We start from the raw sequence: 15413 nt of genomic DNA on the forward strand, positions 1-15413 counted from the left end.
CACTTGCCATGTCAATAAGGCATGTTATGTGTGTTAAACAACAACATAATTGTGTGATCAACATCATGCCGTCACGTTATTATCGTCCTGACAGAATTATTGTTATGTATCACACACACACTATGTATTTGTTATGTTTTGTGTGCGAAGGGAGAGAGAGGGAGAGAGAGAGAGAGAGAGAGAGAGAGCAGTGCAGTGAAGGTGCCCCGGGCAGGCCACAGTAGACTGGTATTCTGGGGCACTACAGTAATGAACGGATCGGGGCACATCGCTATACAAGCATCCAAAGTAAACAGTCGGTGCACTGGCTGATGTGTGAGGATTTATCATCACAATGTTCACAGGGCACTTCACACTTTACCAATATTTATATCGTAACCTCTGCTAATATATTAGGATGTTATACCCTCCCGCTGCAGTTATGCCCATTCAACTATTGTTTAAGCAAAGTCGTATCAATATAAAGAAGGATATCAGGCCAAAACTATCTCAGACCTCCGGTCAATTCAGTGATATTTTATTATCAACATTATTGTTAAAAAAAAAAAGATTTGTGTCACAGAATATGTTGATTTCATTTATTTGTTCAGCACATGACACCACTAAAATGTGATGATAACCTGAAATTATCATCTCTTACATGTGCAAAATCTCCCTCTACCACTGTTTCACCGACCTCTTGCATATGCTTCTCTCTCTCTCTCTCTCTCTCTCTCTCTCTCTCTCTCTCGCATTTTTTATTGTCTCACTTTCCCTTTAACATCTCTTTTATCCATCATTTGGATATAATTTTATCTTTTGTTTTGTTTGTCATTGGTACCTCCTCATGATCCACAGTATACCTCTGTACTGTATGTGTAAACAAGTTTTCTTTGTAGCTTTGTTTTCAAATGACCGATACAGAACAGCCAAGGCTCTATAGCCCTCTCTCTCTCTCTCTCTCTCTCTCTCTCTCTCTCTCTGTCTCTCTGTCTCTCTCTCTCTCGCTCGCCCACCCAGCCATGATGCTGTTAAATCTCCTGTCGTGTCCTGTCAGGTCCAGGTGACGGATGGACTGGACTTATTGGAGGTGGGGGGAGGGACACAGACTGGTCCTGCCTGTTGTTACAGTGCAGACCTCTGTCCATCTGTGTTATCGCACTTATCACCGATATCAATGGTTGTAAGAATAACAAACATCGATACGAAAGTCACAACTATACAATAAAAAAAAAAAAAAGAATATAACAATGGTGATAATTGACATTATACTGTGTGGAGGGAGTACCGCGCTTTCTCATTATGTAAGTATCTGGTTGGTTTCCCTATATAATCACCAGGCTCTTAAATAGGATTAATTCTTAATTGCTTGGTTCTATAATAATGAACACTTTGGGATAAGTGCAGTAAGTGGTTCTTCAAATAGTTGATTCCATAAAGCAAAAATCAGCCCTCTTGAAAGCCATTAAAGAGGCACTGTGTGAATTGTATTGGAGCATGTTGGGGGTTGAAGGTTTGAATGCTTCTCATGGAACAGAGCACTTTATCCCATTATGAAGCCTAGTCGATAGACCATACGAAGTGCGAGGCAGTCACGCTATTGTAGAGGGGGAAATGGGTACAGTATGCACAATGTTAGCTAACCCACAATTCAAGGCAACCCCCCCACACAATCAATATGCTGGGATATTGATCGCATAAGGATATAATATCCTTTATTATGTTTCTGACCTTCAACACACAAAGAAATTTGTGTATATCGCATATAGGCCTACTGTATATACAGTATACTGTGTATATTTTTTTCAGCTTTTTGGTAAACGAACTGTGACAACAAAATATGTGTTTGGGTTTTGTAATTATGTAGATATTTTATTTGCACATTTTGTTGTATTAGGACGTAAATGTTGGCACTGAACGCCCTGCTACGTTTCATAGCTAGTCCGTTTGCGCCATCTAGTGGTCCCAGTTGTGCACAATCACTGACCATAGCCGAAGGGGGAGCCAAAGTTCACTAAACATTTACATGTCATATTGACCGATGAGATGGATCTCATTTACATGTTGTAAATAATATAATAATTAAAACCCACACTGTAGGAAAATACCCTCTACACTGACTTGATCAAGGTCTTTTGTAAAGAAGTATTTTCTGCAGTGTGCACTTACCCTGACTCCAACAAAGCATCCCTTGTCCTAACTTTATGAGAAAAAGATTGTCTGTGTGTTTTATAAAAGAACACATCCTACAAGTTCAGAGAACAGAAAACATTCTTGTTAAAAGGATGAGCCTAATGCACATTGCCATCTCAATTGGACGTCAATATTTTTTCAGTGGAAAGTGGAAAGGCCTGCATAACCGGTTTAACCAACGCATTATCGGATCATTTTACATCATTTTTGTAATATGAGCGCAAAGTCTTCTCTGTCCCAAGAAGGAAGTACGATATCAGCCTGCGTTTTGCATCACTTTTGCTCAGTCTGGCCAGCCCAGTGCAGCCGATCAACAGGACCTCTGAATGAATGTTTAATGAGCATTTCAGAAGTCATAATGGCTTGTCGCTAATGTCCTGTAACGATCTTCCTGTTGATGGCCCCGCCTCGAAGCTTCCTCCTCACTGTGTCTCACACAGTTTCTTTGACAATGGTTTGAACTTTCTTCTATCTCGACTTCGCTTCCACTCACTTCAGCACGACAGGACTACTGTATTCAGCTGAGAATAGAGAATCATGACTTTTCCCTTGAGAAAATCTGTATCAGGTAGGTGACCGACAACTTACGGAATTTATGTTTAGCTTTTTTGTTTTGTATTTTACCTTTAAACCGTCAAATGAGCAATTCCAGATTAATTTAGTAAGCATGTCATTAGAATTGTTTTATGTGTATTTAATGTAGACTATTCTTTTTCTGTCAAAATAAGAGGAGACGCTTTTGTTTCGGCATGAATGCGTTCACCGCATGGGAGCTGTCCATGGTGCTGAAGCAGCGCTGTCTGCAGGATGGTTATTTTAGGCTGCTCTGTCTCAGATTGCATACTGATTGTAATTATCTGGCATTTTACTTTCTTTTGACATGGTGTATGGTCTAATTGATATAGTGAAAGTGATTTATTAAAGATATTTACCTCACTTATCTTGTAGGTCTGTTATCCATGGTAGATCGACCATCCTTTAATGGTTGAAGCACATAGATATTTTCGGAATATAAATCAGATGGAAATCAGATTCCTGCCGCAGTTTGTAGTGGGGACTGCAGATGGCACCAGAAGGGAAGATTTAACCGAGCTGCAGGCAGGACTGTGGAGAACCAGAGGGATAATAGTAGAGGGGCTATCCATCATCCATGTCAGTGCCCCTTGCAGTTTCTGTATGTCTACTTTAATTTGTGTCATGTCAATAGCTATGATGATGGCTTTATCTGGGTTAAGTTCTTTTTTACATTAAATGCATCCTCAGTATCTTAATGAACCTACTTATTTTTTTAATATATTTATTATTACCCTGCACCTCTAATTTGTTTTCCAGATTCATGTAAATCGGTAGTTTCTCTAGTATGCAATCGTGTAGACCTCAACCAGTACAAACAATGCACCTAACATTGGGAAGGCTACTTCATTTAAACACAATAATGATGCAGAAGGGTTAGGCTGTGTTCAAATTGAATAACCATTTGCATACTGTAATAATAATAGTAATAATAATAATAATAATAATAATAATAATAATAATAATAATAATAATAATAATAATAATAATATACAGTTTATATGTCTTTACTACAAACATGAACACAGAATAACTACATTTACTTTATGTTATTTCTCATCGTGTCTCTTAATTTGATTCCTGCCTGTTAACATGTCAGCTCAAATTGACCAAATAGGTAAAGAAGGGGTCAGTGCTGTCTGTCTGCCCACCCCTCACTCTACTCATCTCCCGCACTCTCCCTATCGCTCTCCCTCCCCCTCTCTATCTTCACTTATCTAATATGATATACCCTTTAAACATCTGTGTCAAAAGACAAAAAAATAAATAAAAAGATTTTGTAATAACCAAATAAGTCCTTACTCTATATTGAAATATTGAATGAGGGATGCTACTGAGGGATGCTGGAGGACGCTGTGGGATGCTGTGGGATGCTTAGGGATGCTGAGGGATGCTGAGGGATGCTGAGGAATGCTGAGGAATGCTGAGGGATGCTGTAGGATGCTGAGGGATGTTGAGGGATGCTGAGGGATGCTGAGGGATGCTGAGGGATGCTGTAGGATGCTGAGGGATGCTGAGGGATGCTGTAGGATGCTGAGGGATGCTGAGGGATGCTGAGGGATGCTGCGGGATGCTGAGGGATACTGCGGGATGCTGAGGGATGCTGAGGGATGCTGCGGGATGCTGAGGGATGCTGTAGGATGCTGAGGGATGCTGCTAAGTAATGCGGAGGGATGCTGCTGAGGGATGCTGAGGAGTGACGTGGGATGATGCTGAGGGATGCTGTGGGATTGTAAGGGATGCTGTGGGATGATATAGGATGCTGAGGGATGCTGCTGAGGGATGCTGAGGAATGATGTGGGAGGATGTTCGGGATGCTGTGGGATGCTGAGGGTTGCTGTGGGTTTCTAAGGGATGCTGTGGGATGATGTGGGATGCCGAGGGATGCTGCTGAAGGATGCTGCTGAGGGATTCTGATGGATGCTGTGGTGTACTGTGTGATGATGCTGTGGGATACTGTGGGATGCTGTGGGATGCTGAGGGATGCTGTTGAGGGAGTACACCGCTGAATCTGTGCTCGGATCCTGCCCCTAAAATGAGGCTCCTCTTACTACCAACACTCTCTAACTCCTGCATCCTCAGCGGTTCGCTCTCAGACCCTCAGCCTTGACAAAACCTGCTTGGTTTTTTTTGTTTTTTGTTTTTTTTTAATTGGGCTGCAGCAGCCAGAGAGGGGGGAGGATTAAAAACCAGGATGAGGAAAAGGGCAGTGAATCCACGCTGCGCTTCGGCAAACAGGTGGCTGCGTATTGAACCGCGTCTGCAGGACGCTCCATGTGCGCGTCAGTTTGGTTAAGAAGTCCGCGGTATCAGACATGTCGCCGTGAAAATGACCCACCTGGACGAGCACCTCGCCGAAGACGACAAACTATTTGCGGAGCGCCACAGCGGAATACCAGAACCTTGGGTTTTTTGTTTTTTTTTAATTGAACATCTGAACGTCTTTTCTCAGAGATGCGCCGCGTAATTCCACAAAAACGCCCGAAGCGACCAGCGATGGAGCGCGTCTGACTTTTAAAAAAAAAGCAACAACCACGGTGTCCTCACAGCGAAGCGTATGTCTGTTCCCTTCAGTTATTCGGTTCAAACGGACTGTCACCGCAGCGGGGGCGCTATCCTCGGAGTCGGAGGACTCTGATTTGGGTTTTTTATTTCTCACCTGGACAATCCTCTGGAAGTTGCTTCCAGAACGCCGTCAAACTGGCCATGGCCGCGGCGATCGCCAGCTCCCTGATCCGGCAGAAGAGGCAGGCGAGGGAGCGGGAGAAGTCCAACGCTTGCCGCTGCGTGAGCAGCCCCAGCAAGACCAAGACCTGCGAGAAGCCCAGCCGGCTGAACGTCTTCTCCCGGGTCAAACTCTTTGGCTCCAAGAAGAGGAGACGGAGGCGACCAGGTCTGCTATTATAGGCCACTGTCACGATGATCGCAGTTAAAGATTTATTTGATCTATAGTAGGTGAAAGATGAAAAAAAAAAAAAAAAAAAAAAGTCTTCAAATGAGAAGAGGGTTCTCACAGCAGTTCTCCATATCCTTCAAATATTTTCAAGGGTTATTTGCTTTGCCAAAGCTTGTTGGTATTCCGAGCAGAAGTTCGACCAACAATGTTGTGACCCATGGCGTTGACAGCTGACATCATTTCCTAATGTACTTTTTGACCAATCCAATCAGGTGCAATTGGGCATTTAAAAGTCTTCAGCCTGAGCTGCAGTGTTGTTGTTTTTTTGTGTGTGACAATTGATCAGTGGACAATACATTTGAAACCCAAATAAATGTTGTGAACCATCAAATCAACAAATTAACATCAGCAAGTTAAACAAAATATTTTATATGAATTCCACGGCCATCTTTGTTGCTTTGCCAGCCTCCATCTCCCGCTGTAGCACCTCTACTGCACTCCTCTTTCAAGGCATTGTAGATGAACCTCAAAGAAAGAGGAGCCTGGGGTTCTCTCACGCAGCGAGTCAGTTCAGTTCAGGGAATTCATCAGTTTTATCCGGTTTTATTTTAATTCATTATTATTATTTTTTTTGCTGTTTCAAAGCATCCAGCGAAGACCTGGGGGCTCAACTCTAGATGAACCCGTAACTTTCAGGTGCTCCGTCCCCTGAGAGCTGAGTCGAGGCAGGGGGTGGACGGAGCTCTCGGAGGCGCTGGCATCACCACGGCTGTCACAGAGCCGTCCCCACGCCCACCGCCCGGGACCGGAGCCAGATCACAAGTGACCACATCTGTCTCCGCTCCCGGGTCAGCCCCGCCCCGTTTTGCGGCGGCGGTCGCAGAGTCAGGCGACGCCTTGCCGCAGGTTAACGACGACCACGGCTCGCACCTTCTCCTGGATGAGCTGGCACTTCCTTCCAGCTACTTTCCCAGACTTTCACGTAGCTCAGTGTATAGGGGCTTTCTTTCCTTCTCTTTCTCTCTCGCTATCTCTCTCTCTCTCTCTCTCTCTCTCTCTCTCTCTCTCTCTCTCTCTCTCTCTCTCTCTCCGTCTTTCACAGCCATGAATGCACGCTTCGGGAACGTGCGCCACATCGTAACGTTATCTTGTTTTCCTGACAATATGAGACCACTGAATTGAATTGAGTTATCACTCAGCCCTCGTTGTACACTGTGTCCGTGTGAAATTTGGATGGGATTCTGGTTCCGCACCCCACCCCCCCACCCCCCCCGCCCCCCGTACCCCGGGGAGTTTGCATCAAGGACCAAGGAATTGGATTGTCACTGTGGAGCTTACATAACACGTGCGATGCCCCACTTAAATCTCTGACTGGAGACATGGTTGGGAGTGGTCAGTGTGTGTTGTGGAGTGTAATAATAGTAATTATAATCATAATATCAATAACAATATACATTTTTGTGTCATTTTTGTCATTTATTTCCACGTGTCTGAAAAACGGCAAACTCACGATGGGTTGTTCTGTTGCCCTTAACTCACTGACGGAGGGAAAACCACGGCAGTCCAGGTTCTGAAAGTAGAAACGGGAGGATGTGCTCGTGGGATGTTGTGTCGACAGAGTCACCTGGGTGTGAGTTTAAAAGACGGAGGAGAAGGTGTGGCGAGCCGCTGGGTGTGACCAGGGAATACAGACAGCACTTAGTTGCGGCAAATGACACCCGGGTACCTTAAACCGCTTTCGAGGCTCCAGTTTCTCACCCGAGAGGCGGGGGTGGCCCCGTTTTAGTTGTATTTTTTTTTCCGACGCCGATTTCGCCGCTCTGTCAGCACGCGTCGCTGGACTCCGAAACCTGACCCTTCTGTGTCATCACCGGCCAAGTGCACTTGTACACAATTTTGTACGACCGTGAAAGCGTTTCGACTGCGATGTGATGAGTTCAGATCAGTGACTGATCTACTGGAGCCTCTTCACAAGGAAATCTTGGGCTCCTTTGTGCTGCCACACACCTTTTTGTGTCGTTTTTTTATTTTTATTTATTTTTTTATCCTAAGTCTGTGCTATGAATCGTACTGTAGGGTAGTAATTATTTTTAAACCCCGGCTTTTCTTTCTTTTCATGTTGCTGAGTAGCTGCACGCCGTTTGCTTTGACGCGCTATCTGCCACATTGCGAGAAAACAACACACGTCAAAACCAAAGATGAAGAAATGTCTTGCATCTCAGTGGAGCGTATACGACAAGCCGCAGCCCCCCCGTGAAATAATTAGGGATTTCGATGGGTTCACCGACTGATCTTTTGTCCACGTCTGTTGTTTTAAATGTTCATTATATGGCACATGACTATTATTATTTTTATTTTTAAGAAGCCACTTGCTTATTCTTCTGTCTCTTTCAGTGTCTGTCCTTCCAGATGTGAAATGTGTGTTTGTTTTTGTTTTTGTGAGGCGGCTTATCTCACCCCTTTTTTTCCCCATCCCCCCGTTGCGTCCGCAGAGCCCCAGCTGAAGGGGATCGTGACGAAGCTGTACAGTCGACAGGGCTTCCACCTGCAGCTGCAAGCGGATGGAACCATCGACGGGACGAAGGAGGAGGACAATGGCTTCAGTGAGTTTAAACCCTCCCCAGTTTCGGCCGGTGTCTCACGCAGTGTGCGGTCACCGATCCTCGGACCTTTTTGGCCCCAGAGGGGACTGCTCAGATCACTTGGCTGCCAACTGGCATCAACACACCATTAAATATGAGATATAATCACGCGGTGTAAAAAAATAAAAAATGCCCACGGAGCAACAGTAACAGCGTTCAGATAATCTCCAGCAGCCTGAACACTGCTGTCGGCTGATTGGCTTTTTTTTTTTAATCCCCTTTAAAACTGCTCCTTTGATAAGAGACTTACTCTCTGGTATATTGATACTTCCAGATAATTACCTTACACCCACCAGCTCTTTGTTTTCCAGTAGACGGATTAAAAATTAGATCAATGCGAGAGTAAAAGCAGAGTCTCAAAAAAACAAAAAAAACAAAAAACGATGCAGGAGAACTGGACTGCGGCTGTTAATTAGGCAGACAGTGCACGTGAGCGTAACACGCTGTTAGAGCCTTTAACCAGCCTTCATGTGGTTACTGCCTTTCTGCACACCCTGTGCTAAACATGGAAAAAATATCAAGTAGAATATGGAATTTAATAACAGCTTTGATTAAGAAAGTATTGTTTTAGTTCTGGTTAGTAATTCAGTTACTATCTCAGTGGATAAGATGTTTGATTAAAACTCAGGGCATGTATTTGTTTCTGTACCAGTTGGAGATAAAGCGATGATAAAGCACACATACTTAATTATACTACGTTGGACTTTGGACTAGAGAGAGGACACTGAAATGATGGGACGATAAATAAAAGAAAGGACGGCCTAATCGCAGGTTTTCCGTCAGGTTTTTCTGCTGTGGAGGAGGGTAAATGATAATTTCTGTGATCGATGCCGATCCGCCGGGAGATTAATTCATGGCTGGGCGGGCTTAGCTTGGGAATTTAATGATTAATTGCATAACTCAATTGCAATTTCAATAAGCACGATTTTCAAACCTCATAAGCTGTTTCTCCCCCCTTCCAGTTATCAAATGAAGCTCATGTACTGTCTGCGTAGCGGTCTGGTGTGGTTTTGTCTGGAGAAGTCCGCTGGGTGGCCGGTCATTATGGTGAAACAGTGCTTAAAATGCATAAAACTCCACCTTATATTGTGCACACGCCGTCCCTCCGAGGACTCTGACCGGAGAGGAGCCGCTGAACACTTGGTTCCGCTGCCCACTTGGTTCCGCTGCTCACTTTTGAAACTTTGTTGTGAGATTTAGACGCTTTTTTCTTCCCTAAACCACGAGCGGAAATGGTATTTTTCATAAGGCGGCGCTCACTGGAGTCTTTTGGACGACACGTCGCAGCTAAGGAAGATAAATAGAGCTAAAGGTAAATCTGTCCACGTGCAAGTTGAATTTTATTGAATCTCTGGAACATTGTGGGTTAATGTCAATGAAAAACAGTCATTTAATGTCAGTGAGAGTTCAAGACAATCAAAACAAATGTTACATGGCAATTTAACCGACAAAACGAAACGCGCTCACTGACGCAGACGCTTACACACAGACAAAATGATTCTTGTTTTTTATTTTGTTTACTGTGCTTGCCATTTTTAATATACATTTAATCCCAAACATTGTCCCCCAGACCCCGATTTTCTTTTTGCAACATTTTTCTTGCTTGAACCCATGAATTCTTTATATACTCTCCACACACCCTCAGACGCAGTGATGCACGCATGCACTCACTCACACACACACATACACACACACACACACACACACACACACACACACACGCGCGCGCACACACACACACACACACACAACGGGAGGTACCTCGCAGACTGACCACGCCCTTGTTCGTCTGCACGAGTGTCCTGAAGACGTTGCTTAAAGACTGACCTGCTTTCCCACAAAAAAAGAAAGTGTGCGATTTGAAGAGAGAGTTAAAGTGTGATGCAGGAAGAAGAGGGAGAAATAGTGGAGCTCTTTGCACCGCTCCAAAAATAGTGTTGTTAGGTGCTGGGTGCGTTCGTCTCCATGGCGACAGCAGCATAGTCCTCTTCCAGCTATTGGTGTCTTGTGATGGTAGGAGAAGACCTATGCTGATCTATGCTCTTATAGACACGCACGCACGCACACACGCACGCACACACACACACACACACACACACACACACACACACACACACACACACACACACACACACACACACACACACACACACACACACACACACACACACACACACAGTTGCACTTTGACTATGGTCACAAAGAAGGTCTTGAGATGGAACAGTGAAGGGCAAGCGTTCAAAATCTGAAATCCATTTATATTTTTCCATTTTTTCCATATCCCTGGGCACTGTTGACCAGTGAGAAATACATTTCATATCATGACCAAAAGCAGGGGACTGAAAATACCGTTCTCCTGAAAAAAGAACATTAGTTTAGCAAGGCCGCGAGCCAGTCATACAGAAAACATATAGAATACAATTCTACTCATAACAGCAATGTATTCAGTGAAATACAGAAATGTGGCTGCTTTCTTTAAATCTCCATACAAACTGTTTTTCCAACATTGTTATGGATATTCAACAACACTAAACATTATTTAATTCAATTGAGATTTAACTGATGAATAATGGTTTGACTCATTTTTCATTAAAACTTTATTCACTGTAAATTTTTTTTTAAAAGTCTTGTTTTCTGATGAGTGAGAAGTTTTAGTGTTTTCTCATTCTTTCAACTTTTTTCGGGGCAAAGCTAAAAAAGTAATTTCCTATACAGTACACAGTAAAGCTAGTAGGTGCCATTTTGTTAAGAGAAAACCCCAATGACAACATCTTTACAACCGAAAAAAAGTCACAATTTTAATTACACTTCTAGTTTCATTTCATTCGATTATAGTACGTATGGTGTAAACAATTTCTATTGTAATAAAATATGTTTCATGATTCCATTACTCCTTAAAAACAATGAAAAACAAACCGAATAAAGATTTTAAATTCTATGATTCTAAGTAGTGATCCACCTTCAGATTGAATCAGGCAGGACTCCTTGGTTACCAGCACTGGAACACAGAGAGACAGGCATGTAGCAATCATTAAAGCTATTCCCCCAACCCCACCCACCACCACCCACCGCCCAACGCCCCACCTCCACCCTGCCACCCCCCTGCCACGACTTCTCCCCCCGGTGGCAAGGGGGTCTGTGCGGGGTTGGCGCCCCCGTCCTCGTCCTCTCAGGTGTCTCTCACAGACAGGAAGTAATTGAGTTGCCCTTCTTGAAAATCCCCATCAGCGCGTGACAGGTAATCCTTCTGAAATGAAGTGCACTGCAGCTGCGGACGTGCTCGCCGGGTCGCGGGGCTAGTCCGTATACACCCGCAGAGAGAGAGAGAGGGAGGAAGAGAGAGAGAGAGAGAGAGAGAGAGAGAGAGAGAGAGAGAGAGATAGAGAGAGATTGAAGTTGTGCCTCAAGTGGTTTACGTGAGATTGGGGAGGAAATATCCAGCACATGCAGGGGCAGGTGGATATTTTTATTTTTATATCAAATAAATCATTATGACATCTGATGCTGTCTCTATTTCTCTATCGTTTTTTGAATTTTGAGTCAAGTGTACCTCTGTCACAATAGTCTGAGGATCCTTATCCAGTGTGGTACTCGCGGTGGTAGAAGAAGTACTCAGACTTATTTCAATTAAAGTACAAATTACCCAGACCCCAAATTACTCTGGTAAAAGTGAAAATACCATATTGATGATTCTTCTTAAGTAAAAGTATATAAGTACTTGCTCTTAAATTTACTTAAAGTATTGAAAGTAAAAGTACTTGGTGGCACGGTGGCGCAGTGCATTGCACTGCTGCCTCACAGCATGAAGGTCCTGGGTTCGATTCCCGCCTGGGGCGCTGTTGGCACCGTGCTCCGGCGGGTTATCTTCCAAAAACAGGAGCCTTTCTGTGTGGAGTTTGCATGTTCTCCCCGTGTTCACATGGGGTTTCCTCCACCTCACGTCAGTAAGGACCCCCACCAAAAACATGCACCCATCATCGTCTGACCAGCGATGGACACTTATCACCTGGTCCCCGGGCGCATCCACGTATGCTGCCCACTGCTCCTGGCTGTGCCCCCGGAGGAAGGACAAGCCAGGATGGGTCAAAAGCAGAGGAGCCATTTCACCGGCCACCATCAAGCATGTGCATGTGTGTGTGTGTGCAAGCATGTGTTGTGGAGTGTCGTGTGACGATTAAAAGACTGTTTCTTCTCTGTTTTCTGTTTTACTTGTCCATGACTAGTACCAGCTAGTATAGTATCTAGTAGTCTCTGATCTATAACAGTCTATAATGATGATTAGATGTAGTGTAGTTTATGTCGCCGAGTACAAAGGTCAAAATGCTCTGCAAACAAAATGTACCTAAGTTAGTACAGATACTTGGAAAGATTTAGTTAAGTACAGTAACAAAGTACTTCTACTATTTTTACCTTCCACCCCTGGGTCTTAGACCGTCGCCAGGCAGTAGTAAATAACAGCCTGTCAGTAAATAAACATCTGCGTGGCAACGACAGTTTGGTGCTTAACAGTGTCTCTAATGCAGTGTTGAGCGTTGTGAACAGTCGGCCCTGTCCCGAGCCGGTAGAAACCAACATCTGTGCACGAGGCCCCCGGGGGGCCCCTGGGAGGGAGATCAGTTCAGGTCTGCTGGGCTTCTGTCGGGAGACTGACGCGCTGTTGCGCCGCAACTGAGGACATGCCGGCCGCAGCCGCCCAGCGAGGCAAACGGAATGTGCGTCCCCTCTCCGCTGTCGTCGTAAGCGCGGCACGCGGGAGCCGTCCAGCCGCCTTTGTCACGCGCCTGTCCGAACGCCCGCCCGCTGAGAGGGAGGGAAACGAGCGGGACGAGTGGAGCGCGAGGCACGAGACGGCAAAATCTCCGGCGTAGCCGTTCCGCACTTCTGCCGGTCCACCCCCCCCCCCCCCCCCGGCTCACCTTGATTACCTCCTTGGCAGATAGTTGTTTGTTTCAGTGCAAGGATTTGTGTGTGTGTGTGTGAGTGCCCGTGTGTGCGTGTGCCTGCGCGCGGCATCTGGCCACGCGCAGGCATTCGTGTTTGTTCTGTGCATCAGCGTGCTGCATCAGCAATCAAGTTAAGTGCACTTTTTTCCACGGTTGCATTTTAAAGTGTTTTATAACTGATTTTATATTCGTGGTTATAGGGGGGGGGGACCTAAATACCATGCAACGTATCGAGAACGTTTACCAATGGTAAAGAGTGGAGCATTAGTTACTTGAGTTCTAAGTATGTTATGTCCAAAAATATGGTTAATGAGATTGCAATCAGTCCAACTGTGTGTGTGTGTGTGTGTGTGTGTGTGTGTGTGTGTGTGTGCGTGTACCTGTGCCTGCGCCTGTGCGTGCGTGCGTGTGTGAACATGAGAGCTTGTGGTTAAATCCATCGCTGCCACCGGATGATGTGATGAATGATGCACCGGCTCAGACCCTAAACACTAACATGCCGCTTTAATGGGACAAAATGTACGAGTCGTGTCTGCGTGTTCGATTTTTATGAAAACCATTAACGGATAAATCAGCCAGATCGACAGGACATGGCGTCTGAGGTTGGGACACTGGGTAGGGATGGTGTTTGAATCTCAAAACGGTGAATTCCTCTTTGTAATAAGGGTCATTTTAGCTTGATACTCACCAAAAAAAAAAATCTGTCTAACCTTAAAAATAAAAATAAATAAAGGTTTAAACATCTATTGTCGTGTCATTTTAAAAACGCAGTGTTCTTTGCGTATTGTAAAAAAAGAAAGTATTTTATTATAGACTTATTTGATGTTGTCCTATTTCCTTTAAGCCTCAAATAGGCTATTTCCTATAGGAAATAGGAAATACAGTATGTCTACATTTATTATACACATATTTAGATCTGTCGATGGGGAAATCATTCATCTGCAAAATCAAAACAATGTTTGTATTGATTGCGTGATTGATTGACCGTATTGATGTTTTTACAGTGTTTTAAGACATAATCATGATAAATAGAAGTCTTATTTATTTATTTTTTTAGTTTGCCGGTTGTTTGCCTATGGGGAAAAGTTCCGCTGCAGCATATCATACATAACATACGGATTTTAGGATTTTAGGAAGGTATTATTAGGAAGGTATTGCGAGCACGTGGCCTCGTGACGCATCACGTCCGGCTTAATGGAGACAGGTACTTCATGCAGCGCGTGTTAATCGCTGAGCCCGTGCCCATTTCTGTATTAAGAATCTGAATTCTACAGTAGAATTCTATCCCTTTGGCCAACTAAGACTGACTCCTCCATCCTGGCAGCGATGGAGGAGACTTTTAAAGTTACGTAACCGCTTGAAAGTGAGTGGAGCTACATATTAGGAAAGTGTCGGCTCACAACGTTTTTAATGCTCCTTTCCAAAACTCAGATGTCTCTCTCGCTGTCTCTCCGTCTGTCTGTTTCTCTGTTTCTCTCGCTCCGTCACTCGGTCTCGCTCTCTCTCTCTCTCTCCCTCTCTCTCACTCTCGACAGAGACAGTCTGTTTTATCTTGTGCGGTGACAATGGGATGAGGGTGTGGGTGGATTTGACATTCGGGGCGTCTCTGTTTACGTCGCCAGGCGCCAAACAACAACTCCAGCTCGAGTCGTCTGAGATCGTGAGACAGAGCAGAGGTTTTTTTTTTTGTTGTTGTTTTTTTTTTTTTACTGATAAATAGTCTCTATACTCAAAGACTAACTCTGTCTCGCTCTGCCTTGACCAAAATCGCGTCACTTTGGTTTGACTTTTCCCGAGCGGATTCATTTTTATTTCCGTTTCGCCCGCAAATAATCGTTCCTTTCTCTCTCCACAGCCATGTTCAACCTCATTCCAGTGGGGCTGCGAGTGGTTGCCATCCAGGGCGTGCAGACCAAACTCTATCTGGCCATGAACAGCGAGGGCTACCTGTACACATCAGTAAGTCCATTCTGTGCGTGTGCGTGTCTGTGTTTGGGATGGGCGGGTGGTGGTGGTGGTGGGGTGGTGGTGGTCGGGACCTCCGCCAACCACCCTCTTCCTCCCTACCTGCGGTTGACCTTCCGCTCCAGCTGTATCCAGCCCAAACGCTGCTTCTTTGGCAGACGACTGGGTTACTATGGCGACAGGAGCGCCGGGACGGAGAAGATACAGTATGTGGGCTGAACG

The 15413-nt window shown here is 44.8% G+C and overlaps 1 protein-coding gene across 3 annotated transcripts in view; it reads left to right on the forward strand.

Annotated features, from left to right (window-relative positions):
- Positions 1-15413, forward strand: part of fgf13a (fibroblast growth factor 13a) — a 119753-nt gene that overhangs the window by 81455 nt on the left and 22885 nt on the right. For 2 of the 3 annotated variants that reach the window (XM_080008318.1, XM_080008319.1), the window contains 2 exons: positions 8134-8244; positions 15082-15185. In XM_080008318.1, the coding sequence (XP_079864444.1) occupies positions 8134-8244; positions 15082-15185 (215 nt within the window). Of the gene's footprint in view, positions 1-5442; positions 5639-8133; positions 8245-15081; positions 15186-15413 lie in introns of those variants that run through there. The other variant, XM_080008320.1, reaches the window with a different exon arrangement.

This window comes from Zeus faber (assembly GCF_960531495.2).
Source record: "Zeus faber genome assembly, chromosome: 10".
Lineage (NCBI taxonomy): Eukaryota > Metazoa > Chordata > Actinopteri > Zeiformes > Zeidae > Zeus > Zeus faber.